The sequence below is a fragment of the Eucyclogobius newberryi genome, unplaced genomic scaffold, assembly GCF_026437365.1.
Source record: "Eucyclogobius newberryi isolate DKJ021-1_F unplaced genomic scaffold, fEucNew1.0.hap1 SCAF_8, whole genome shotgun sequence".
Classification (NCBI taxonomy): Eukaryota; Metazoa; Chordata; class Actinopteri; order Gobiiformes; family Gobiidae; genus Eucyclogobius; species Eucyclogobius newberryi.
This window is the reverse complement of record NW_027316500.1, coordinates 14,581,353-14,607,828: the sequence shown is the minus strand read 5'-3', so window position 1 is coordinate 14,607,828 and position 26,476 is coordinate 14,581,353. Positions and strand designations below refer to the sequence as shown.

Genomic DNA, 26,476 nt, shown 5'->3' with positions numbered 1-26,476 from the left:
ACACTTGTATAAATAAATATTAATCCTAAAGCTAATCTCTACATTTCCAAGGCCATTGAAAATCCCAAAGTAACCAAAGGGTAAAAAAAAAAACATTCTCGCTTCCAGGGATATCCCAGATTTACTAAATGTGCGGAGATGGAATGTTCCAAATATTGAATGCTATGACCCAAAACAGGACCGCAAACCAAGCAGAAATGTACCGTTCTACTGCATAAATTACTTTATGGATGTCAACCGTGCGTCACATTTCAGGAAAAAGATTGCCCTGAAAATGATGTAGCTGTTGCTGCTGGGAGTCTCATGATGACCACTATTCAGAACTGCTTTCGGAGCTGCTTTCTGATCTACAGCGACACACGTTTACATTACAGTACCGTCTCCCAAGAGCACGTCAACAGGTTTAGCTCGTTTATATTATGTGTCCGCTATGAGTATGTTTCAGATTACTGTAAAACATTTGCATAAATATAAAAGGACAGGACGCCTACTATTGGAGACTCCTGTGTTTTTACTGCATGGTTAAATAAGAATGGACAACAAACACGTTTTCAGTTGAGATTTAATAAAAAATACACTCTACGCTATGATATGTCTTATGTAAACTATGACAACACACAATTTAAGAGTCTGAGAATATTTCAGAGGAGCAAGGATTTGGCTTGAAAGTATCGATTCAGTGGGAAGAGATGTAAACAACATTTTTAACTTTTATTTGAGAAAAGCATTAGGATTCATGAATTTGCTTGAAAATCTCTCCTTGGATGTTCACTGCTATTTTTGTTCCACACGTTTTTAACCACATAAAACTGCCTTACAATGCCTGGAGCTGTACTGTAATTATCTTAACCTACAATTGAATAGAATAAAAGGAAAAATATCAAATGTATGTTCTCATTTTGATTCCAGTGAATAGGAAAAGTATGGTGAAACTAAAGGGAGGATATATGCCATCGGACAAACATGGTAATAAGGAAAACTCATATATTATTTACTTTGACAGAACAATAATCAGTGCTGTTAATAAATTATCCCCAAAAAACAACAACATTATATACATAACACTGTACATTATTATCACAGCCACAGCAGATGTGTTTCCCAGCAAGTTGAACCAGAGAGCATAAATAAAAGTATTCCGGGTTGCTAATGACACCCGCATGACCGCACCACCATGTTCCTGTATTTTTTAAGGATCACATTGGAGCTGTCGTCAAAGTACAGCACCGATATTGCATTCAGTTTGGTCGGAGCGCAGCACGGCTTTGGCACATTGTTCGGAAACATCAAATGAACCTGAAAAAAGAGCCCAAATGGTGATGAAAGAAGTCACACACAGAGAAGCGTTTTAACAGGACTTTACTTACAAGAGTTTGGACAATGGCGTGATTGGTCGCATTCATGTGTGCGTTAAGAGGAAATGCACATTCACCGTCACAATAAAATGCAGCGTAACCCTCCGGAGCAATGATCCAGTCCTTGCCAAAACAAAACAAGCACTTAAGTTAAGTTCATGAATAAACACAGTACAGTGGCTGCCTATTACACAGTCATAGGATCACTTTAAGATTTAGTTCACCTGCCAACCCAAATCTCTGAAGCTCACATAGAGTTCATGCTTTTTGCACGCTTGCTTCTGTTCACTTGTGTTATAGTCTGAAAAATGTTAAAAGAATGTTTACAAACCTATTTGCAGGTCAAGGAATATTGTCCTTACTTGTAGATTTTAAAATAACTTGTTTATGTGTACCTCCACTCTTTGGTGCTCGTGATGACTCTTGTTGATTCTTAGATTTATTGCGATTATTGTTCTTTTTCTTCCCACCAGTAGCTCTCACTGAGCGAAGCAACACGCCACTGGCCTTGAAGAAAGCAACCAGGAATGGCTGTTTGGATTGGGGCCCAGTCCTTCCAATGATGCCGGCAGACTTGGTGTTGATGCTGCGATCTTCAAAAGTAAACATCTTTTATACATTTAGCTCAGGTACTGCATTTATATTGTTTATTGTGTATAATGGTTACAATGTTCACTTACCATCTCCAGTCTCCACGCAGAGCTGCAGGCCAAGGTTTTGCTGAGGGTTTATCACCCAGTGGTTACTGGTGGCTGTGATGTCAAAGACGAGCCAGCCTCCGTCTGAAGCCTGCACCTTTTTAAAATCCAGCCGGAAAGTGTCTGCGTCTCTGCAGGTAAAGGGACAACACGGTACACGACATCAATCCACTACTTGAGAGAACATGAGTGTAATTACACTTTCACATGCTGAGATTTATTCTGCAATTTACTTTAAAAAAAAAAAAAGAAATGTTACCCCTTAGTTGGCCATACCAACTGTCTACAACAGTGGTTCTCAAACTTTTCACACCAAGTACCACCTAAGAAAATATTTAGCCCTCCGAGTACCACCAGATCTATACCAAGTCTAAAATAGGACTATTCTAGGTCTAAACTATGGCTAAAAGAGCAGTATAAAAGGACTGCAGACTTGTTGTACTAGTGTTAAACCAGGCCAAACTCAAAAGAAGACAGAAATGCAGTTGAAATGGACTTTATCTTCTGCAAATATTTGAACTGCAGAGGAATCCTTGCACTTGAAGGAGTCCACTTACCACAGTTTGAGAACCACTGGTCTAAATTACTTGTTAATGTAGGCCAGAACCACTGGTCTACATGACTAAAATCTAGACCAAACCATGATTTCAATGTTTTAACAAAACAACAATTGCTGTTTGTCAAAGCAGGTTTAAAACTGGTTAAGATTTGAAATGAAAATCTGTGTGGGGACTGAACAGTCTTCCCCTTTAAGATGGCAGGGACCATTGAGTTGGGACCAAACTCATGCGAGTCATATCTCCCCTTCAATCACCCACATATATTTTTGGCAAGCAAATGTTGGCCCACTTTTAAGTGCACCCTTGTGTATTGTGCTATGTCACGGTTTGAACTTCCCGGATATTGTGAATACAGGCAGGTGGCGGGCATTATGGTGACCAGAGGAGCGCCCAAGGGAGCCTGCCTCCCCTTATAATGACCCCTGTGGTTTCATCTGCGCGGTGGCCGGCATTAGACAAGTGATAGCTGATAAAAGGACCAAGTCTTTTAAGTGGCAACTTGCTAATGGACTTCTTTTTATCCGAGAACTATATTTATCAGACAAGACGTAGGTGAGAATGAGTGGAGGGGAGAACTTACGTGAAGTGATGCAAAACTGAACATAATGTGGTATGTAAAGTTGTTCATAAAGTGGTGTGTTTTGTACTTACTTATTTTGGTATTCTTTGATGACTTGATATATGGAGATCTTCAGAGTAATGTTATCATATCGAGAATGACTGCGATCTTTGTAAATACGAAACTCTGCTGCAGTCACCGCCTCCCCGTCAGGGATCTGAGTCAGATCAAACCGGAACTCCTTGTAGTGTCGTCTTTGGTGAGAGAAATCTTTATCTTTCTCCACTGGCAAAGAAAATGAAGATAGATTTTTCATTCTCTGTGAAGCTTAGTCATAAAATATGCCCTGACCCCCTGAACCACCACTGTAAGTAAAAACCCATGTCAGCAGTATCACACAGGAACTTTATTTATAATATCTTCTTTTACATTCCACATGAAACGTAAACATTTAGAATCCCAACAAAAGCACTTTCCAGTTCATTAAATCAGTCAACTGAGTACAGGTAGCCGTTCCCAGACAGGCCTCCACTGTGTGCCTAACTGCGTTCTGCGCCATGATGAATGGGCTGTCAGTTTAGAAAAACAGGCTGATTTCAATTAAAGACACTTTTGCCCACTCCTCAAGTGAGAGAAAAGCGCAGGCACGGTCCACTAACGTCATGGGAGCGTCGGTCCTGACCTCATTTATGACCTTTTGATGACCTCCTGTTGTAGACAGGCAGCGAGTGTTGAGTGACCCTTACCATGAGGCAAAAGTATATCTACTAGGAATATGCACTGAAAGAAAGGATTCTTTTTCCACTATGTCAGGCTTTGCTACTTCAGGAGATTGTGGAAATGAATTTGAAAATGTCCAATTATGCTGTTAGTAACACTGCGGCAAAATGAATGTTCTGCCGACGTGTGGCTTCAGTCTTTCTGACATTAATGCTGATATCAGGTGGTACATTTGCAGATATTTTATCACAAGACAGTGCCTGTGGTTACTTAGCACAAAGAGGTCAGAGGTCGCCTTTTGTGAGTGCGTTCCTTTAAATGAGCCCCAGGCTGTAAAGTGGTTGCTGAATAGCCTAGTATTCATTTAGGTCATGCAAAGAATGTGTCATTTGTAATTGTAATGTAAACATGTATTTATTATTTACATTCAATATCATACGACCTTTTAAATTTGTATTAAAATGTAACTACTGTAAAATAATTTACATATGTAAAATGATACTGAAAAATACTTTTAAGAATAAAAAATACTTTAGAAATGCTGAAATGTACTTTTACTACTGTTACTTTTTGAAATGCTTCTTATATTTCCCTTAATAATTATATAAACTCAAGGAAAGTGTATGTTCTTTGTACTAAATATTTTACTACATATGATGTATTTTCTCTTGGACTAAAATGTACTAAATTAATATTTAAGTTTCTAAAACATCCTGGGAAATAGCAATGGCATTTGGACAGAGGAGGCTGGAGCACATGGTGGTGAGAGCTCACTGTAGTTATATTTCGATGTACTGTAATGAGACAGAGGCCCATTGAACCTTTCACTGACAGTGGCCAGGACTGAGCAGCCTTTCAGGGGTGACAGTCTACATGCCCTGGTCTGTGTTAAGTGGAAACAGATGGGTTCAGGGGCGCAGAGATTAGACCTCTAAGCAATGGAACCCAAATAATGTGTAGGCCGGGTTCATTCTTTAGCTACATAGCTATATAAAACAACTCACCAAATATAAGGATTGTTTTGTTACATTTTCCGAATTTGTATAAAGCATTTACCTTTCCAAGGGTAATATTTTTTCTCCTCAAAACAAAATGCAGTCTAATGCGCAGACCAATCAATGAAACTCTCCAACATGAAATAATCTAAGCCAATTTTGTCAAGGTCAGACAGTCATCTGATAACACAGGGTTAAGGGTCACAGCTGCTGCTCTCACTATTATCACTAATATCATTTAGAGATCAGCTCCATTAAGCTTCATCTCAGGTCAAAAGATTCCACGTAGTGTGCTAGACTTTTCAGCCAGGTGTTCTTTAGTACAAATGATAGAGGCACTTACCTAAATTAACAAAACTCATGACCATGTCGGCGTCGTTCAGAAAGTTAGTGTCTTGTGCCGCGGTGAGCGCAGGGTTGTGTCCCAGCAGAGGCGCCGCGCGGTACGGCTGTGCCACGGGGGAGTATCCGGTGCCCTGGGGGCTGTGGTAAGTCTTGTGAGACTGTCCGGCCTTGGCACTGAAGGCTTTGGCCATGGCCTGGTGCGCGCTGTCCTCCTCCACAGCCATGGCATTGTACAGGTCGAGCATGAAGAGCGGCGCAGAGGACGACTGCTTCCCGGGAGAGAAGGGCCTCGGCCGGTGTGGCAGACCCAGGATGGACAGAATCTCTCTCTGGATCTCCTTGCGTTCATGATTGCGCAATCTCCTGTAAATAAAGCTGGAGTGCACATGGTGGTCACTGAACCCACAATGAGCGCACGACAACAGGCTGAGGCCCCACGCGATGCCCAGAAGTGCACAGGTCAAAGATGTAAGGACTGGCATCTTGACAAATAATACAAGCTGTAAAATCGAACTACATCGCAGTCTTTGCAGAGCGTAAATATATTTAAGATATACCTGGCACAGAGTTCTTTATCAGCTTCCACAGTTCAGTAAGGAGGCCTTTATCGTGGCTCCTTTAAATAGGATATGCCATAAACTTGTGTCTGCTCGTGGCTGCTCCAGCGGTAAATCCAACCGGGTCCATCCAAAGTCATTGTGGAGCCAAGTATTTATGGAGCTATGACCCCGTCCCTCACCTAACTTCCTCGAGACGAAAAAAAGCGTAGGTAGCCTACGCCCATTGCTCTGGAGGATGACAGAGGTTCTGGTGCTGCAGAGATGTTCAGCAGGTCAGATGTGCTCCGCTGTGCGCGCGTGTCCCGGGACTGATCTGGGGAGTTGCTCAAGTCTGTGCGTCTCACTGTTTGTGCGTCCACCTCCAGCCTCAATAAAAACGTGAACTGGTCCCATGATGAATGTAAGCTCTGAGTGTAAAAGGAGACACTTGAAATCCGAGAAGCCGCGTCTTAACAAGTGAGAGAATAATGACAGGCCTTTTAATCACCTTAACCTATCGTGTTTACTGCCAGGGCTCCTGCTGAACTCAGTCAAAAACAACAACAGCACGAGCTTTTTCATACGTTTGGGTATTTTTGATTGGTTGGATATAAATTGGCTACAGAGCCCTCGTGCTATCTTTGGGTGTGGATGACCCACAGGTGTCTGTGGTAGAACCTCCCTCCACAACATGAAAACCTTTTTTATTTTATTTGTGTGTGCGCGCGTGCGTGCGTGTATGTGTGTGTGTGTGTGTGTGCGTTTGTTGTGTTATGAAAAAAAATGTTTTTAACCCACACGCTATCTCTGAGGGTAGCACGAGGGTGCTTATGCTACTTTTAATGTAGGTTTATTACATGATGATCTAATTAACATGCAAGTTTGCATAATTACATAAGCATGTTCATGCTGTAAAGTGTACTTTGCTTCCTGTAATTATTCTATGGACTAAAGAATACATTTACGCAATCATTTACGTCAAGTAGTATCTATTTTGGGTCGAGCGCTCGCGCTCCTAAACATGATGTGCGGTGTAGTCAAATGGCGCCACCTAGTGAATAGTTCTGTAACATTTTCAGGGTCTCATACACGAGCAGCCAAAATGATTTGTGTTTTACATTAAACAATTAGCCAGTAGTGTACTGCACTGAAGGATCTTGCGATGATCCATTTTGTTTGTCTTTAAAATATATATATATATATATATATATATTGTTTGTGTTGCCACATAGTTACACAGAGTCAGATCAATAACTATGAAGTCCTCAGGAAAATAAATAGATAACAATCCCACACACAATAAGAAAATGTCAGACAGATGTGTTAATTCAAGTCTGTTTTATACAAAAGTTGTTTTTCTGTCACAAAAATAAAATTACATAGATGGTTTTAAACCTGATACACAGTAACATAGATATTTTTTATAAATAACAATAAAATTCCTACTACCATTACTCAAATACAACATAACACAATTGTAAACTTATTTTCTGGGCGTTCATATGAAAAACCCTAAAAGTTGTCCTTCTTAATGAAATAATGTCTTATTTAAGTAACACTGTCCATAATAGTTTCAGATGAGACAATATGTCACACAGATCCTGCCCCATGGCCAGGAATCACAGTTTTCTGAAGACATAGTAATAAAATAGGACATCATGGCATAACCTGTGTTTAACACTTTTGCTGCTGTTGCCACAGAGTAGCACCGGTTCATTGTGTCCTTTGATGTATCATTACAATTTTACTTTTATTATTTGATATAGGTTGTTTTATCATTGCTCATTGTTTTATGCTGCACCGAATCACCAAAGCAAGTTCTTATGTTTGTGAATTCTGTTCAATGGCAATGGTAAAACACCTGTTCTGATTCTGAATGACTGTATTAAAATAACATTAAACCTAACAGCATTAACCTCCAAACCAGATTGTATTTAGCTAACTGTCAAGTGTGTAGCCACTGGAGGAGGTGAAAGTGTGAGTTCTTCCTGAGAAGGCTGTACCTCTTCACCTGTGTCAATAGTTTGGCCCTTTGCTGTAAGGGTCTCGCCTCATCATGCTTCCATAGCACATGGATGGGTCACATACACCAGGCTGGCCCGGAACGCCAGGGTTACCACTTTTACCCTCTGATCCATTTAGTCCAGGAGGTCCAGGCTTTCCTGACACACCTGGTTTGCCATAACCTGGGGGGCCCATTGGGCCTGGGAGATAAAAAAGACTGAGTAAAACTGTACAAACTCAACTCAAAGTGTTATGACTCATTAAATCACAGCTAACACTTAATGAGTGTAAAATACATTTTAGTATCATACCTGTAGGCCCAGGTTGACCTGGGTCTCCAACAGTCGTTCGACCAGAACTGCCCTTTTCACCTTTGAACCCTGGTTCTCCTGTAAAAGAGGAGTCTTGGTTTAAGCACAAAGAGTATTTTCAGAGATGAATGTGTGCACACTTTTTTCTTGTTATTTTCTTTCTTTCTGAGACAATGTTTTTGAACGTACATGAGATAAATTCTGGATTTTGGATGATTGTCCCGCACTCTCATTCATACACCATTATACTTCAACACTGAAGCCAAGGTGTGCTCTGGTCACAGGTATTCACCAGGCCCAACTTATGGAGGACCCCGAAAGCCACGTTAAATGGGATAAAGCTTTTATGAACATACTCTTTAAAATAATATTGCAAATGCTTTATGATAAGATGATAAGATTACATTGATTACATACATTTACAAATGCTCTATTTAAACACATTTTCAAACAAATAAATAAACATGTTTCTAAAAATATCAAAAAATACTATTTAATGAATTGATTAACAAACTGTTTTATTAAAACTGTATCAAATGGATTTGTAAAAACTTTATTCATTTACAAATCCTTGTAGGAAAATCTTTTGCAATTTGTATTACCCTCTGCAATTAACTTCTCCGTTTAACTTCTGTGACTCTCTTGTCCCTTCAGGCTAATGCAAAGGAAATTATAAACGTGAACTAGTAAGGAGATATCTGATTGGTTTACAAGTAGGTGTACAAGTTGCTCTGACCAAACTCCTTACCAGTTTCCTTTCATGATTTACTTTTCTTTTGCCAGTCTGACCAGGAAAGTCACTGTAAAGCTAAATGAAGTAGCTAAAACTCTTTTGCTGAATGTATTTTTTAATTTATTTATTAAATGTTCTTTAAACCCTTTTTAAAATTATTTACCAAAAGGTTCTTTAGTAAAAGCATTTACTAATTCATGTAGTAAATTGTCTTTTAAAAAACACTTTTAACCAAAGCGTTTGTTAAAGGTGGTATGGACGATTTTTTTCAGCAAATTTTTTATCATATTTCCTCGTGGCGCGGATAAATCATTTGTCCTGCCACGTATCAATCATAAAACGCACCTATCGCTCACCTGCAGCCGCGTCTGACTCGTCCCCACGTTTCCGCATGCCTAAGCGCATGGATCTATCATAATATAGTTCCCTCAGTGTACGGGGCAAATTGAAGACTTCGAGCTGACGCAGAAGTGGACAGAAATCTACGGGAGACGAGCGATGCAATGCGCTCCGTTGCACTAATAAACCAACGCACGTGTGTGTTGTATCAGTCCGCACGGGGGAGTGCACATGCGCACTTCCGCCTGCGTTCTCAAATTGCCGAAAAATCGTCCATACCGCCTTTAAGTTATGTATTGAATAATATTTGAAAGACTCCTTTAGTTAAACATTTACTTCATTTAAGGTGGCCCTCAAGGTCCTCCATACCAACCCTGCTTAGAGATTGGGAATTCTCATGGCCTTACACTTGCCTTTAAGACCACTGACACCCGGGTGTCCCGGCCGACCAGAATGTCCTGGTTGCCCACTTGCACCATTGAACCCAGGAAGACCTCTCAGTCCCTGAGGCCCCATTGGGCCCGGTGGACCTGGAGATCCAGGCTGGCTGTTGCATGACGAGCAGCTACTCTGTTGGTTATTTATCAAAAGCTGGGGCAGTTCAGCTATGAACAAAAATGATTATTAATGAAAAATAAAAACCTCTGCAGAGATGATCTAGTATTTTAAATTCATACATACACTGAAGAATATCTCTGCAAATTTGGCGTATATGTGATTCTGACATCTCATTCACCTGTGATCAAGAATGATTAAAGAAATGTTCATTAAGTAGAATGCTGTGTTTAGAGTGCAGCACTTACAGCTCGTGTTGCAGGGCCTGGTGGGCCTTGGGGTCCTGTGTCCCCCTGTGTTCCACGTTGACCTGGAGCCCCTGCCTGACCGGGCTGTCCAGGGCGTCCCACCTGACCATCATGGCCCCGCTGCCCTGGCTCTCCTGGTGTCCCTCGCTGGGAAAATTGATGCTATATATTCATATCTATACACACATACATTTAAAAAGTGATACTATAAATGCAACGTCTTACTTCTCCTTTGACTCCCATTGGACCAGTCATGCCCTGTGGAAACATTATTTTGTTAGGATCTGGAAAGTACCCGGATCAAAAGCACTCAACACAGTTGTATAAATGCTAGGTTAGCATCATGCTGATAAGTAAGGAGGCCGGCAGTGCATAGCATACACTTCTGTGAGACGAGCTGGTTAAGGGAAACTGATGAATGTATTATTAAGGTGACACTGTCATAGATTGGGTTATTAACCACAACAGAATGTCAGCAATGACCCAACTGGAGGTTGTGAAGAGGGCTGAAAATCCCCATCACCTCTCATCCCATTTGCTTATAACCAGCTTCCTATGCGACGCTCTGGCTCTTTGTGACATTGAAACAATTGTGTTGGAACATGTTAATGATTCTAAGTTAATTGTCACTTGTATACTATTCAAAACACAATAATTACTTACATGACTGCCTGATGGTCCATGCACTCCTTTTTCACCTTTCATTCCCTGACGATCAAGGACACATCATTCATAATATTACTTTGAATTATTTGATATTATTTCAGTGGTTCCCAACCTGGGGGCCCATAACTTTGTCTGGTCAGAAGGTCAGATTATCAAAGTGAATATTTATGCAAATTTAAATAGCAAAGATCCCCAAACTATGATTTGAAAATATGTGTGGGAACAAAAACACCACTATTACACTTAATTTCTCTGAAATAAATGCTTGTTAGTAATCATGTAATATATGGGGGGCTACAGTTTTAATCAGGGCAAGTTTTCAGATCAATCAGCGCAGGGAAAGTTTCAAGGAAAAAAGGTTGGGAACCACTCTATTATGTCAATTAGTATTACATTAGCTTGACTTACCATCTCACCTCTTTCGCCTAAATTTCCTTTTTGTCCCTGTCAAAACAAAGTCAGAACATTTTTTATTTTATTTTTATTTAAGGCGAGACGCTGCACTGAATAGAAAAAAATCTTCAGTTTGAAACGTCTCCTATAATTTACTAACATAAATGCAAGAAGAAGAAAAAAAGGCATTTTATGTGTAAAATCTGCCAACATTTAGGAAATATGAATCTGAAAAATTGTCGCGTTCAAATTACTTTCTTCATTTTGTTGGCATATTAGATGCAAAAAGTGTCACTAAAGGAACATTTGGACATTCTTGGATATATTGTATTTGTTTTTTTTCTTGTGAAAAAAATTATAAAAAAATAAATTTACTAATCAGCACCTTCAAACTTGAGAAACAAGAATCTAAAAATCTAGATTTGACTGAAAATTCTTGTGAAATTAACATTTCATTACATCTTTTAATTTAAAACTTTGAATAAATTAGGTTTGGAATTAAATATTAATAATCATTCTGTCTGATCTGTCCAAATCTTGTTAAGTACAAGATTGTTATGATCTATAGATGCAAGTGGATTCAATTAAATAGTAAACAATCTTTAATTTCAGATTGAACAATTGTGTTGTTTAAATGTAAAAGTTATTATGTTGAGAGAGCAAACTCCCCAAAAGAAGCCAAACTTTTGCAGTGTCTCTGCTTGTAGTGCTTGAAGCAGACAGACAAACCTTGCTGCCCTTAAGTCCATGCATGCCTGGATGTCCTGGTTGGCCTGGTCTTCCTGGACTACCTGTACTCCCCTGGAAAGTTAAGTGATGATCAATTCAGCAAAACCTTGACCTGCATTTCCAATGTATCACCTTTATATAAATATATATATATATATATAATCATACCACTGGTCCTGGTGCACCCTGAATCCCCGGCATTCCATTTTCACCCTTGTTCCCCTGTTTAGAAAGAATCATGTGACATTCTGTGCAAGTTTGTGAATCTAATATTCATAAAGAGCCTAAATATTTGAAATATGCTATATACGAGCTTAAAAAAAACCTCCCTTGCTCGACTTTAGTTTATGCTGCAGTACACAAAAATCCCTAAAGATGGCACCATTAGTCAAACCAACTTTTCCTTTGTATAATGCCTTGTAATGTAATGTAGTAATTTGTGAGTCTTTTGAAATTGATATCCGAACGACAAAAATGACTTACCTTGTGTCCCGTTTGTCCTTGTAAACCAGGAGGACCAGGTAAACCCATCTCACCCTGTGAGAAGAAACAAACCTTTACTATTCAAGGTACAGACAGTGCAGGAACATATTGTAGTTCAATTCAACTTACTGGTGGTCCAACTAATCCATGGAAACCCCTGGGACCAGGAGAACCAGCTTCTCCCTTAAGAAAAATCCATACATTATCGCTAAAATAATGCATAACAATTATTAGCATTCCTTTAAATCTGAGACTAACCTTTAGTCCATTCAGACCAGCGTTTCCTGGCAATCCAGGCATCCCCTACAGCAACAACAAATAAATAAATAAATGATAGCATCTAAACAATAGTTAATTATGGCGGAATATTATTAGAGCAGACAAAACTTAAATAATCAATCAATAGCAATATTCATATAATTCATCCAAAGTCATACAATAATTATGTTGGTGCAGGTTTCCACTCTGTGGCTGTGTAGATAGCACGCATGCCAGGATAAACGTGCAGCTGGCTACAGGGTCGTAAGTTCAAATCCAGCAGACCATCTCCTGGATGTCCTTCCCTCTCTCATTCCCATTTTACCCTACTATGTCCTATCTAATAAAGCCTAGGGGTGCCTTAATGCAAACGTAAGTGTGTCGATAGAGTCACACATAAAAGCCTTGTCTACCCTTACAAACTCGGGTAAACACAATCCCAGGACAGTCATTTGTGGGTTGTCAGACTGCTCAGGGGCTGTAGCCTCTCAAACAATAGCAGTCGCTGCATTGATTGCTACAGTGTGTTGCATAACAGGGCTATCCTGAGCTGAACTACAGGGGAAATACCAATAGTTTTGTGGCTCTCAGGGGTCATCTCTTTAGTACTTATGTTAACACTGTGCATAAGCAGGAATAAAAAAATATAGATATGTATCAAATTGTTTTTTTTTGGGTTTGGCAGATTTATAGGTATAATACCTACAGTATACTTTATGTTTCAAAGGACGATAAGAATAACTTACCGGATGGCCTTGCCTTCCATCAGCTCCAGGAATACCACTGATTCCAGCTTCTCCCTTTATTCAAATTGAAATTAAATACATAAATGTACCTTTTTTAATTTCCTATGTGTGTATATGCATATGCATATATATATATATATACATATATATGAACACACTTTTTCTCCAGGTCTTCCTGGAAATCCATCCTTCCCTTCTCTCCCTGGTGGGCCCTGAGAAATTACAATCAAATTCTTTAACCATGTATTCATCAAATATTTAACTGAGATTTCTTTGAACTTACGGTTTCCCCTGGATAACCTGGAGGCCCGGGAGGTCCTATACTTCCCTTTTCTCCCTGAACAAAAATCCATGATGGATTATCAGATTTGATTCACCATAGCAAACAAAGAGTAGAGAGCATGGTACACTTTTACCGTTTGACCAGTCTCTCCTGAAAACCCAGCAATACCAGGAGATCCATGTGATCCCTGTGAGAATCAACAGTGGTTTAAATGCAATGAATGTCTTAAGTAAACAAGACTTACTGTGTGTGAGAGTTAAGCTAATGTAATGACTATGTTCTTGTACATTTAACCCTGACAAATGACTATGACTAGTTATTGCAGATGGGACCTTGCCTCTATTCATGTCCTTCTGCATTAGTACAGCGGCCATCTTGTGTTCATGTTTTCTGAATCCCATGCCAGGAAAATAAGATTACACCAATGGGTGGTCTTTCAATGTGGGAACAATTTGGAAACGTACATATGTTCAGCTGTATATATTTGGAGCTTTCCTGAAACCTCAGCTCTAGAGTACTCCACTCTACTATGTTCAGCAACTTGTACTCTTCATAGTTAAGGCGTAGGAGTAGTTTCATAACCTTGTGCAGTAAAAATATTACATTTATTTGCATTAAAAACAGCAGCTTAAACTGATGTCAAATAAAGTCACTTTTGTTTATTGGATGCCAAAGAGAATCATCAGGTTCATATATTGGTCACACAGGATTTTCTGGACGTCCTACAGCCGCTTGTTAGGCTTTGTGCCATATCATATATATGAACATACATAATATGAAGAACGAAGACAGGGTTTGATCCAGTGAAGATTAACTGACTGTACGTGTTCTGTATTCAACACAATTATTTCTAAAGTTACTGCTCTTTTACTATGGTAAGCATAAGCAATCGACAAATACGTTGTCTGAGTTTTCTCTTGCTCTTTCATTAGTCAGTTTAATGCACTTAAAGCAGCAGATATAAGCAGGTCAGTAACATGTTTGACAGAAGCTTATACACAGAGTAGAAAGATTGAACATATGTTTTCCCTTTTCCCTTCATGCAGACAGTCAACAGGGATGTTTACATGTCCATGTCTTAAGAAAAGAAAGATGAGGTGGAGGCAGGGATGTGGCTAAAGTAAGGTAACATGAGCACATTTAAGAGGACTCAGATGACTCCTGTGCTGTTTTACACTAAGAAGTCCCTCTGAGGACGTTGCAGTTCCGAGGGGACAGTGTTTATATCTGAAGCATATGCTCTGTACTGATTGATGCCACACTGTAGTGAGTTCACATTGATGTGTATAGCAGGGTCTGTCATGGGAGTATTTTAGCAAATGTGTAACATTCATTCAATCTTCATGCTGCCGGTGTCATGGGAGAATGAGATGAATGGAGGTAATTCCAAAACACTGGCTGTTATTGTGAGGAATATGTGACTTTGTAACAGTAAAAATCACTGTTATCAGTTTGGGTCTGCCAATAATATCTCATTAAAATGAATATAGAGTCGATGTAAGTGTATAGCTAAGGTTTGCACTAGGAGTAAACATGAGCCTAAGATACACATCATTAAAAAAGATTAGTACCGGTAAGTTCCTCTCTTCATTTATTTCCTGTTTGTTGTCTGCCATATTTGATGAATGGAGTTTGGAATCATGTCAAATTTATAAATAGAACAAAAAAGAGAATAATGAGTGAGACAGACCTTTTCTCCTTGTTTCCCAGGTTGTCCAGGTTGTCCTGGAATACCCCTTTCTCCCTAAAACATTTTATTTAAGATATGAACTGTTATGTTACCAATCACGTCTGGCTTTTGGTCCTATACCTACCATAACACCTGGATTTCCTGGTTCCCCTTTGTACCCCGGCAGTCCACGTGATCCCTGAGGAAAGACAGACTATGTAATACTTACAATAGGTGAATGATTAGTTTGATTACTGAGACTGCCAGAATGTATGATGAACCTACTTCTACCCCTGAGGGGCCAGGCAGCCCGGGACTCCCTCTAACACCAGGAACCCCCTTCACATGGTGAGAAGATGGAAGACAGACAGTCTCTGTTAAAGGCTTTATTCTGCTTGGGTGAGTGCATGCTCTCTGTATCATCTCAGGGTGTTGGTGTACAAAAGCCATGTGTTTTGATCATTCTCTGAACTACAGTATGTGGTTGGCTGCAGGATGTTTACACTAGTCCAAATCACCACTGTGCAGCCACTGTAGCTATAATCAGATATGCTTTTTATTTACTCTTTGGAAAACAGAGTAACATATGTGAGAGCTTGAAGAAGCCCAAACCACAGAGAAGTGCTTGTCATGACCTAATGGATGGTTTAAGTTAATTATGGAAAAGCCTCAGATGCATTCAAGGGCCATGGGTGTGTGCTGTATGTTTGTATATTGAACTATGTAGTACTCACAGGCTTACCATCAGCACCAGCAGGTCCAGGCTGACCAGGATCACCCATTATTCCTTTGTCACCCTGTAGAAAATCACATGGTATGCTACATGTCAAAATATCAACTATAAAGACAAATTTTAGGATGTGCATTGTGCTATGCAGATTCTGTGTAAATGTCCTTCATGAATCTGCTACTTTGAGTGAGACCCCCTTCTGACGTCCTCTAGTTCAACATAGTTAAATGAAACAATGCAATAATAATAACAGTACTGAATATGTTAACTATGTTTGACTGAATTTGAGCTTGACCTTCTTGAAACTAAGCAGACTACTTGCTGGAGGTCATAGTAAGATGTTTCGGCTACTGACTTTGTTTGATTGTTGAAGTATAACATAAAACACAACACAGCTTAACTTCAATATCAGGCTGACTCACTGAATGATGTTGTGCATAGCATCACTGTAAATAGACAAGGACAATAAAAGTGTCCCGGGCACGCTGTAAACCTGCCTTGTTCGGATCAAATTTACTATACAAGCTTACTATTGATTTTTTAACCTAGAAATAATATTTTAAATTGCACAGCTTTGTACAATAGACTGCTACAACCATCCACTGTGATTTTATGACCGGTAAAAGAGGACTAATGTAGTCTAATTGTGTTTTGTATTACGTAACACCAGTTTTGTCTGATTCTGACCTTTGAACCCGGATGTCCAGGTGGGCCAGGTGGGCAGACACAAGGCTCTTCAGTTGGCTCAGCATAATCGGGGCTGTTGGAACACTGTATTGATCAAAACATTAGAAAAAGATTAAAGTTAGGCTCATGAGAAATCCCAAACATACTATTTTTAGCAGTGTGTTCTCTGTAAATAAAAATTGGGGAGGAAAGGGAACAGTGGTATTTGGCAAGCTGTAATTGTACACATCTAATCTGGCCTGTTTTTATATGTATTTCCAGTGGGCTTGTATTAAACCCATTAGGCAGTAACTGTGTGGTCGTACTAATCTCTAAGTCATCATAACAACGGACCGGGTCTTAACAAAAACAGGACCGGAGCCAAAAGGCCATGAAAAAAATACTCTGAGCACAAATGTTTGAAGCTGCTCAAACAGATCTTCAAGTCACTGGAGCAGAATCAATATGCTGAGATTGCACAAACGGTACAATAATCTACTGCAGGCGTGAAATTGAAAACCACAAAGTGCTGAGAGCGCTTCAAGATAGGATGGATAGATAAATTACGTCTGAATGATTGGCTTCAATGTAAGCAATTGGTGAGAAGTCATTGAAGGTTAAAAGAGGTTTTTGTGCTTACAACTCCAGGTATTTCACAGGCCGTTTCTCTGGTGTTCTGCTCTGGGTCGCAGTAGATCCGCAGCTTCTGAATTTCAAACTGGACAAAGAAGTTTGTAAGAATGAGGTTAGAAGGGCTGGCTAAAATGTACCTGGAGAGTACCGAAAAAAAAAAAAGTTGAGCTACTACTGGTATCAAAAACTAGGTAAGCAATATCAGAATTTAGATAATATCGTGAATGTTGTTTTGAATATATGTCACATTTTGATATTGAGTGTTTTGTTTATAGTAATGCTACAAAAAGTTGTGTTTAAAAAAGTACTTTTAGGTGATATTTCTGCCCTTTTGTGAATAATTTAGCATCTTAAACCTATTGTTACACATAATTTTATCCGTCTGATTTAAGTAATATTGTCTGAATATCGTTTTAAGGATATTCCACCACCCCTAGTGGTATTTAAGATACATCTTTCCTTTTAATAACATAGTTGGTGCCTGGTGGGTCCCGGAAGAGAACAATGAATACAAATGTGATGTGATATTGGCACATACTGTTGATCTGTTCTTGGAAAATATCATGTTACAAAAAAATAATTTGTTGACATGTGTTTGACTGTGAATTCATGTACTCTTTTGACTAATTGGCAAATAGGTTTAGGTTTGGGGCCATGAATTGTAGTCAGGTAACACAGCTCAATTATGATTTATTATGAATTAAGAGAGAGATTTTTTCAAAAGGAACGTGCCAAAGCAGACAAATAAAACGGAAAATAATAAGGCCCTGTGGACTGAAGCACTAGCACAAAGATTTACTGCCAACAGCCTGACACATGTCCCTCAGGAGGCTGCCGTAAAGTGCGTGATGTGTGACCGAGTTTTACTGTAACTGTACCGAGTCTAAACTGCACATTAGGCAAATTGCTTCCTGTTTTTTACAGTGCATTTACAGTCAGTTTATTTGTCAAACTACATCAATCAAAAGCAAACATTTATTGACTACGTGGCTGTCAGTGAGGCTTAACTTACTGGCACGGTAGTTTCTTTCTGGACGTATTTTCCGACTTGTGTTTTTCCGTTGATGAAGATGCCAACCGGGGGCTCTAAGGGGAGGGTTTCGACTTCCAGATCGTCCACGTAAAGAGTCACATCCTCCTCGGTGACCAGCAGACGCAACTGGTGCCACTTCTCATCAAACAGTTTCTATTGTCACAAACACAGAATTACAAGTTAGCACAAACCTGAGATTGTGTAAGTCACCATGGTCTGGAAAAGGTTAAATGGTGGGTTATTGTTGCTTTCAAGTGTTGACACATTTTGCTCGCCTGTAGTGTGAATGTTCCTTTGAATTTCTTCAGAATCAACCCCCTCCTAACTGTAACTTACGCCATACTGCAGTTGTGAACCAGCTGACAAATAAAATTAGATTCACTATTCACATGTTTTAAAGTGTTTGTATATTCAGCTTGCACAATATTAGATTTATTATTCTGACTTCTGCTTTTTATCAATGTTGACTCATACAATTTAGAACATGCCCTATGGGTAAATGTTTTGGCAGATTTTCGAGTAATTGGACTTGAACTTTGGACTTATTTCATAACTTTCCAGTGAGTATATATTCTCAAGAGCTTGCTGTAAATCTAATAGTATGTATACAGTATAAGAAGGCTCATATGAAGGAAAATGTGTTAAATTCTGAGTTACCAAGGCGGTCTGCTGAGAGAATTTGACAGTTTGAGTTCCACTCGGGGCTTCGCTGGTGGTTGTGAAAGACACTGTGCGTTTGTATCCATTTAAGGTCACAGCCATCTGAGGATTCCCATCTCGAGTCTGGATCCTCCACAAGTCCCAATCTTCCTGTGTGACCGATCCTTTGTATCTCAGCGTGGACACAAACACATAGGATGGTGGTAGTCCATCAGGAAACAGGTCCCTGAACAAGCAGATAAAGTCTGTAAAGATACACTGACTAGGAATATTTTTATGACCACCTCCAGGTGCACGTTATCAAACCCCCGCTGATACCTCCCAGCTCAGACCAGAATAAACAACCAGTGCCCTTTTGGCTCTTGTGATAGGCAACATAAATGTTGAGCTTCAAATGTTCAGTTTCTGCCTAATATAAATCAGCCAATAAATTAAGCCATGCATATGTGATAATGTAATGGTCTGCTCTTCACCAAGCATAGCAGTCATGGAATGCTTGATCTGAATGTGATACATGTGATAGATAGATTTGTACTCTGTTCATTGTTCATTAAGTTGTACCTTGTGGCTGTACTGAGGTCGACTCGGGATGTCACTTCATAGGCCTTGGAACCGTAAAACGCCCCTTGGGTCTTCTTGGTCTTTTTGGCCAAATTTAAATGCAATAGAATATCAAAGCCCTTTTCATCTCGTGAATCAACAGGAATCTTTACTGGACACACAGTCTCTGTGAAAGTAAGAAAAGAAGATGGGGTGGAGAAGAGCCAGAAAAGATGACACATGAGATTGAGAAACTCACTTTTCATCAAAGATATGATGAAATATATGCTTCTTTTTTATCTGTTTTCAATTTTACTGCTGCCAGCATTTATAGTGCAAACATAAATAAAATTGCTTTAAAAAAGAAAACTATACATTTTTGTATGGTTTATATGTCATCTTGGTAAATAATGTAGCCCACTTACACTTTATCAATTGAAGCATAGTTGAAACATGTTTGCCTGTAGTTAGGCACAGTGCTGTGCACATTTAATGTAAAATAATGTGTTCACCTTCACATAGTTTCTGCCTGATGACCTGTATGATCCTGGAAATGGCCTTGTAATCCTTCACAGAGAACACATATGTTGAAAATGGCTTGTTAGCGATGTCCTGCAACTCCACTTCCTCCGTCATTGAGCCAACTCCAATTGCAAACAGAGTAACGCCCTTTTTCCTCGCTGCTTCGGCTGCTTTCAGAACCTCATCTTGTGACTTCCCATCTGTAAGAACAACAGCAATCCTGGCGACACCAGCAGGGCCACGCTCCGAGAGGCCAAACAGTTTATCAGTGGCAAATTTGATGGCTGTTCCCGTTCTTGTGTTACCGCCCATGTACTCGATGTTTTCCATGGCCTTCAGAACCTCCTTGTTGGAGGTGTATTTCCCAAGTGGTATCTCTAAAACAGGGTCATCGCTGTACTGAACAACACCGACCTGTGTGAACTTCTGTCCAACCTGAAAGCTTGAGGTTATGTTGACAAGCCATCGCTTCACTATTTCAAAATTTATATCTTCTACACTCCAAGATCCATCTAAAATGAAAACCAAGTCACAAGGAGCGGTCCTACAACCTGAAGAAGACAAGGAGTTCAGTCAGTTCTTCATTACTCAAAAATACTTTATGTTAAGCATCAATCACTGCTAGAATTTTAGTGCGACCAGCAAGACATGTGTGAGAATGAAGACAGCAGTCTTACTTCTTATGTCTTCATCTTGTGCTGAACTAAGTAAGTGGAGAAGCGTGAAGCACAGGATTCTTAAGGTACAGTGCACTGATGATGCTTTGTAACCCATTATGCAGCAGTACCAAGATCCACCTGAGCACCTACAGGAAAGGAAAAAACATGCTTTGTTTGACTGGGGTAAGAAGACAATTGCAAGCAATTTAAAATGATGGGTAATCTGTGGTTGTTTCACAAAGTTGTCTTAGATTGGCCTATTGTGTCCTGATATTTATTGTATTGGCATTCTAGGATTCAATCAGTGTTGTGCAAGTTACTATGAAACTACAAATTAGTTGTTTGAACTGGCTCAATAGGGTGCGTTCACGTGACATCACAACATTTACTACAGATGGGGCAGATTTTTGTTTTAATACAATGAGTTCGTTGGGCTAGTCAGGGCTAATCAGCATTTGTGAATTTACCTTCCAGTCCAGTGAAAAGTCTCTTGCCCACCATCATTTTGATAAAAAACAACTATATTAACTTAATCTTTTCAGCGTGCTTAATTTCACAGCGTCAGTGTTTCATGGTACTTTTAGTGTTTTGAAATGTATGTCCATTGTTGTTTATGTGGTTGTTTTTGATGTTTTGTTGAGCACTTTGAGCTTTTTGCACATGTGTTTCCAATGTGGTTTTTAACTGCAAATGGCAAATAAACTAAACTCTGATCAGAGATCGGAGGTTATGACATGAACGTGAACGGAACCTATTGATATAAAACTAACATTAGAAATGTGTAACATCTCCACAACACTGCAACACACTGCTTATCTCTGACTTTGAACTGTTTACCTGACAGCATAAGTAATATGGGTTTTCCACTCTTAGCACATTGTCTTTGTTTAAGATAAGGGGCATCTCTTCAGGAGCAGTGGTCGCTGCAGTACAGCATCCAGATCTCCAGGTCTTTGTGCTAGGCTTGATCAGGACTACCGTAGCTGGAGGATTTACTCTATTGTGCATGTTCTGGGTTGATGGCAGAAACCGGAGCCCGGAGGAAACCCTCCCAGCTACGTTAAGATGTATGTTTGCAGCGGAAGGTTACACTCTTTTCCAAAGCATTGTTGTTGGTGTCACAAGTAACTATTTGTCACTATTTTCACAGTAATACGTTACACTATTACATTCCTTAAAGTTAAGTATTTTTACACCCAACATTGCTTTCATTTATTTTCTGTTACAAAATAGTGACTTGTTTGCAGTTGTTAGCTCCATATCTGACATGTCTGTGCCCTGGCAGAGGGTTTGCCCTCTCTGCATGCTCCAAGTTGAACAGATTTCTACTTTGTCTGAAAACTGCTTACATTAAGAATTATTTTGAAATCAGTTTTGATGGTTGAACTACTAGGTAAGTTAGCTTATCAGTTTCTATGACATTATAGGCCATCTAAAGTGTATTTGTGAAACAAACTGCTGCATTAATAATGAGAACATAACATGCAGAACTTCTCACAAACACAGAAACATTTATTAGGTAATGAATATGCACCTTACAGTTGTCAAACCTCTACATGGTGTAAAGTATATAGTATGTTTTTCAGCAGGTCAACTACTTAGTGGTTTCTGGTTGTTAAATGACACGGCATCTCCCGCTGAGATACATTAACTTCTCCTCTACAGCACCCACAGATATATGTAATCCTGCCCCAAAGCTTAATACTCTTTTACCACTAATTCCCCACATAGTCCACAAGTTCCTCCAGCTTTCCAAAGCTGTTCCAGCTGTAGGACAGTGAGGACACCTAAGCATTTTCCCTCAGACCTCATCTACCACATCCTCACATGGCACCAAACAAGCGGTGTGCTAAAGTCAGTGTTTCCGTTCAGCTGTTTTCTCTTATCCTCTGTCAATTGTTGCCAATGTTTATCTGTCTATGGTGTCGCTACAGAACACACTCTAGTTGCAACAAGTAAAGATTTATCCGTCACCTTACATCACACCACCTCTTTGACAGAAGTTGTTTAGGCAGGTGTGTGGAGTTATTCAGACCTTTGACAAGACTTTAAGAAAAGCATGCCTGAAGCCACATTCAGACAACTGAGAGTTGGATTTCAAGTAAATGAAACAACATAGGACATGATTCATATCTGTTGTTTGTCTATCATGCCTCTCCCTGTAGATTAGACAGGCTTTTCCAACAAACTCTGCTAAGACCATGATTGAACCGGCTGTTTGCCCTCCAACCATCACTCATGTTTCATATTCAGTCTATCTGTGATTCTCAGGCACCTGCCCAGCCCCATGCGCTCTTTACCCAGCTGTTACATGAAGCCCTACTGTTCTTTTTTCATTCAGAATCATATGGAAAAGTGTTCTAGGAGCTCCCCTATTGGCCTTTCCTAGTCAAAGCTACTGTACACCCTGGAGAGGCCAAGCTCCTCTGAAGATAGTCAATGTCCCAGCGTAACCTTCCTGCTGGTGATTGTGTTATAGCTATTAACCGCTTTATCTCCCTGATACCTGCTCTGGATATCAAATGATTACACCCCTGTGAGCCTATGCTTCCTTACTCTCCGCCAAGAAGCTCTGGTCATAAACGTGAAAACAAGATCTTTTCTCTTTTCTTCTGTCCTTCCTTCAAAGGTCACAGAGTGTTTGAGCAGTTAAAGTGTAATTATAAAACTGAATCACATCCAGTTTTTACATGAACTATATCAACATATCTATATTTTTCTTGTGAGTATGACTCTTCACTCATCATGGCTGTAGGTCTTTGGTCGCTAAGTACAGTAATTTGTTGATGGTGTTTTATTTTCTTCTTTTCATTCATTACATATAAAAGATATTATCCGTGACGTACAGTTAAACAAAGAATTAATGAAAAGGAGCAGAAAGAGGAGCAATCTAATGTTATAAGTATAAAGCTTTATAATGTCCTTAACTGAAACTTGGAGGCATGGAGTGAACTGGATGTTGGAAGTTCTTTATTCTGCTTTTTAACATAACTGTTTTATAGTACTCTGTGTGCATAGTTGTTACTGCTTGAACTCCCATGAGCTTGTGTTCTCATGAGTTTGGGTTAGAAACATGGTCTAGAAATATTGAATAGATTTGTGATCTCTTTTAGTAGCACGCCTTGGCCATAGGGCGATTACTCTTTAGTCGACCCTGTTCATAATGGAAGAAAGCCATGCCTATTATAGCAAAATTGCAAATGTTCCTAACTTTCATGCTGCAGATATTAGGAAACAGCACCAAAGTAAATACTAGACTTGTCCTTCGCCTTCTGTTCCATGAATTTTTTGGGGAATCACAAACTCAAACAACAACTAAAGCTTCAAAACCCTCAAAAGCTGGATTTTTGCATACTTGCATAATTGCTTTTTTTGTTCACCACAAAGTTCCCCTTTAGATGGAGCCTTTGAATTAATTTGACACATATGGATGTCGCTATGACATTTTTAAAATTGCAATTACAACTTGATTGATACCACCAGAAATATAATAGTTCTAGTTCAATGCAATCTGCACTGTAATTAGCAGAATTTCCGGTACGTACATTTCCAAAATAGATTATAAAGTTGGCTGTCTTATAAGTCCTCAACCTCCTAAGGTTTTATAAGAACACATTGATTACCTTTATAAGAACACTTCTCTAAATGCACAATCAGCGTTTGCGCCTGCAGCATGGCTTTAAAGGTTGCCAGTTTGTGTGGTGGGATTGCTGTATAATCTTTTACTGTATTTTCCAACACGTGAAGGCAGAGAGGCGGCTGACATTTTGAACGCTTGTAAATGAGGTCCAGATCTGTAGCGTATCAGAGGCAAGTCTGGTGGAAGGAATTTCTATAAGAGCACTGATTGTGCACCTTATTCTTAGCTTGGTCTGGGACACATGAAGGTCAGCAAATCCACAGCCAGGATGTAACCTTTAACCTTTGGGGCTGTGGAGCTCCAAGTATTTTAATAGTGACTGCCTTTTTCCAGCATGTAAACGTGAGCTGAAGTAACGCAAGGCACTGTTTGGTTGTCGATTTTTCCTCACTAGAGAGCTGGAGGAGGTCGCTGGAAAACCCCTCTCCTTTCTGCTGTAGCCTGAATGACTTTCCCCTCTACTGACTGTGTCCAAACGCACAATATCTACACCTCAGCTCAAGCCACATGGAATTCATTTGCACCAGCAGACAGCAAAATTCCACCGATGGACAGTGACCAGACACATGTACGTAAAGAAGAGGGTTTCTATTCTATCCAGGAATAAAAATGCAACATTGCAATTCTAGTCTGGTTCATGAGTCAAACATTAAACCATTATGGAGCAGGTGTAATCGCTGTTTCAATCAAACAGAATCAGAAATGCTATTACTTATATTTGGTTTAATATGCTGTTCAACATTTGTTTGCAAAAAACACTGCTCAATTTGTATTAATGGTAATCTGGCACATTTTTGATGTAGATGGAAAGTTTTTCATTTTCCAATTATTATGGAATTCATTACTTATGTTGACATTCTTTTTTCCAAAACAGTATTATTGGAATATTAAAATGTAATGTCTATAACACAGACCTCTGAGCTAATGTCTCTAATCTATTATTTATAATATGTTGTAAACTTGGCAAAAGGAAGTCAGTCCTGTCCTAAATCAACATGTGTTTCTCATGTTATACAACAATTGCCAAGTTTAGGGGAATTTATTGCTGCCAAATTCTTCAAAGAACAAGAGGAAGCCAACTTTTATCAGTTGTTCTGCGTAAATCTGTTCTGCGCTAATGCGAATGTCCAAATCAGCGCTCGTAAAACAGCACCATATCAAGCCAACATGCCAGCAACAAGTAAAGGATTTATGTAGTAATTCACATCTCTTTTAGACTGTCCACTAGAGACACCGATGGCCATGCACGCAGCACTGCGGATGCACCACATAGTATTCAACTTTTTTAAATGGTAGAAACATCTTTTTTACAAGAAGCAATAAAAAAGACGAGGACATTTTTTGACCAGAGTCCATTCATTCTTTGCATGGCAGTAGCACAAACAAGGGACTGATAACTGAAGCCTAATGTCTTCAATATGCAACCGCTGCAGGATGGGACAGAAGAAAAAGGAGACAGTATATTTATGTTATATTCAGTCTTGAGTAATGCAATGTAAAGTGCAAAGGAATACAGCGATTTTGGAAACATAGCTATAATGTTCATGTTTATCATGCACATGTAACTGCTGACAAATGTAATATTATAATAAAAGAGAGGAATAAAACAATAACAATGTTACCAGAATACGTCCGAGTTGTTGTCCAAATATGAGTAAATCCTTACATTTAAGCCGGTGATCAATAGTGGTGTTACAGAAGGTGGCTTTATCCTGACGAGCACATCTTTTCTGGTGAATGAAAGTCTGCCCTTTCTTGCTCTGCTCTTTTTCTGTCCCCCGTCTTCCTCTCCACTCCCCCACCAACCAGCCCCTCTCAGACTGGAGTTTTACTGGCCTACAGCCACTCTCAATTACCACGGGTGGAAAGACAGGCAGATAAGGAGAGCATGAAGTAGCGAAAAAGACAGCCCATCTCTGACAGTCCAAAGGGGAAAATTGCAGTAATGAGAAAGAGATCGGTCCAAGTGTCGTGGGTTTGGACGCCAGCTCTGGTTGCTAGGGGCACAACCAGAGAACATGAAGTTTTCTGTAGAAACAAATTCTAAAAACTGTCGTCAGCATAACTTTGTGGATTCGGCCATGAACTAAATTATCTTCCTCATCAATTGCAGACTATTTCTATGAGTGATCTGCAAACAAGGTGTGAAATGCTACTGCTGTCCTTCTCCTGAACTGACAGCTGGGAGTCATTAAAAATGCAGCG

At 39.5% G+C, this 26,476-nt stretch overlaps 2 protein-coding genes across 2 annotated transcripts; both read right to left on the bottom strand.

Annotated features, from left to right (window-relative positions):
- Window positions 1-723: 723 nt before the first annotated feature.
- On the bottom strand, window positions 724-6,166 carry bmp5 (bone morphogenetic protein 5). Its single transcript, XM_072437135.1, has 7 exons — window positions 5,231-6,166; window positions 3,265-3,457; window positions 2,036-2,184; window positions 1,751-1,948; window positions 1,580-1,656; window positions 1,368-1,478; window positions 724-1,296 (listed from the first exon to the last, which is right to left on the bottom strand). The coding sequence occupies exons 1-7, from the start codon at window positions 5,712-5,714 to the stop codon at window positions 1,147-1,149; spliced, it is 1,362 nt and encodes a 453-aa protein (XP_072293236.1). The 5' UTR covers window positions 5,715-6,166; the 3' UTR covers window positions 724-1,146.
- A 928-nt stretch (window positions 6,167-7,094) lies between these two features.
- col21a1 (collagen, type XXI, alpha 1) lies at window positions 7,095-26,075 on the bottom strand. Its single transcript, XM_072437398.1, has 29 exons — window positions 25,938-26,075; window positions 20,650-20,777; window positions 19,963-20,523; window positions 19,472-19,637; window positions 18,908-19,136; window positions 18,230-18,403; window positions 17,225-17,302; window positions 16,606-16,689; window positions 15,923-15,985; window positions 15,474-15,527; window positions 15,334-15,387; window positions 15,210-15,263; window positions 13,653-13,706; window positions 13,520-13,573; window positions 13,395-13,448; window positions 13,237-13,290; window positions 12,491-12,535; window positions 12,362-12,415; window positions 12,233-12,286; window positions 11,918-11,971; window positions 11,750-11,821; window positions 11,036-11,071; window positions 10,625-10,669; window positions 10,187-10,219; window positions 9,962-10,108; window positions 9,840-9,894; window positions 9,572-9,763; window positions 8,087-8,164; window positions 7,095-7,975 (listed from the first exon to the last, which is right to left on the bottom strand). Coding segments are annotated over exons 1-29 (2,916 nt in total). The 5' UTR covers window positions 25,940-26,075; the 3' UTR covers window positions 7,095-7,787.
- Between the last annotated feature and the right edge of the window lie 401 nt (window positions 26,076-26,476).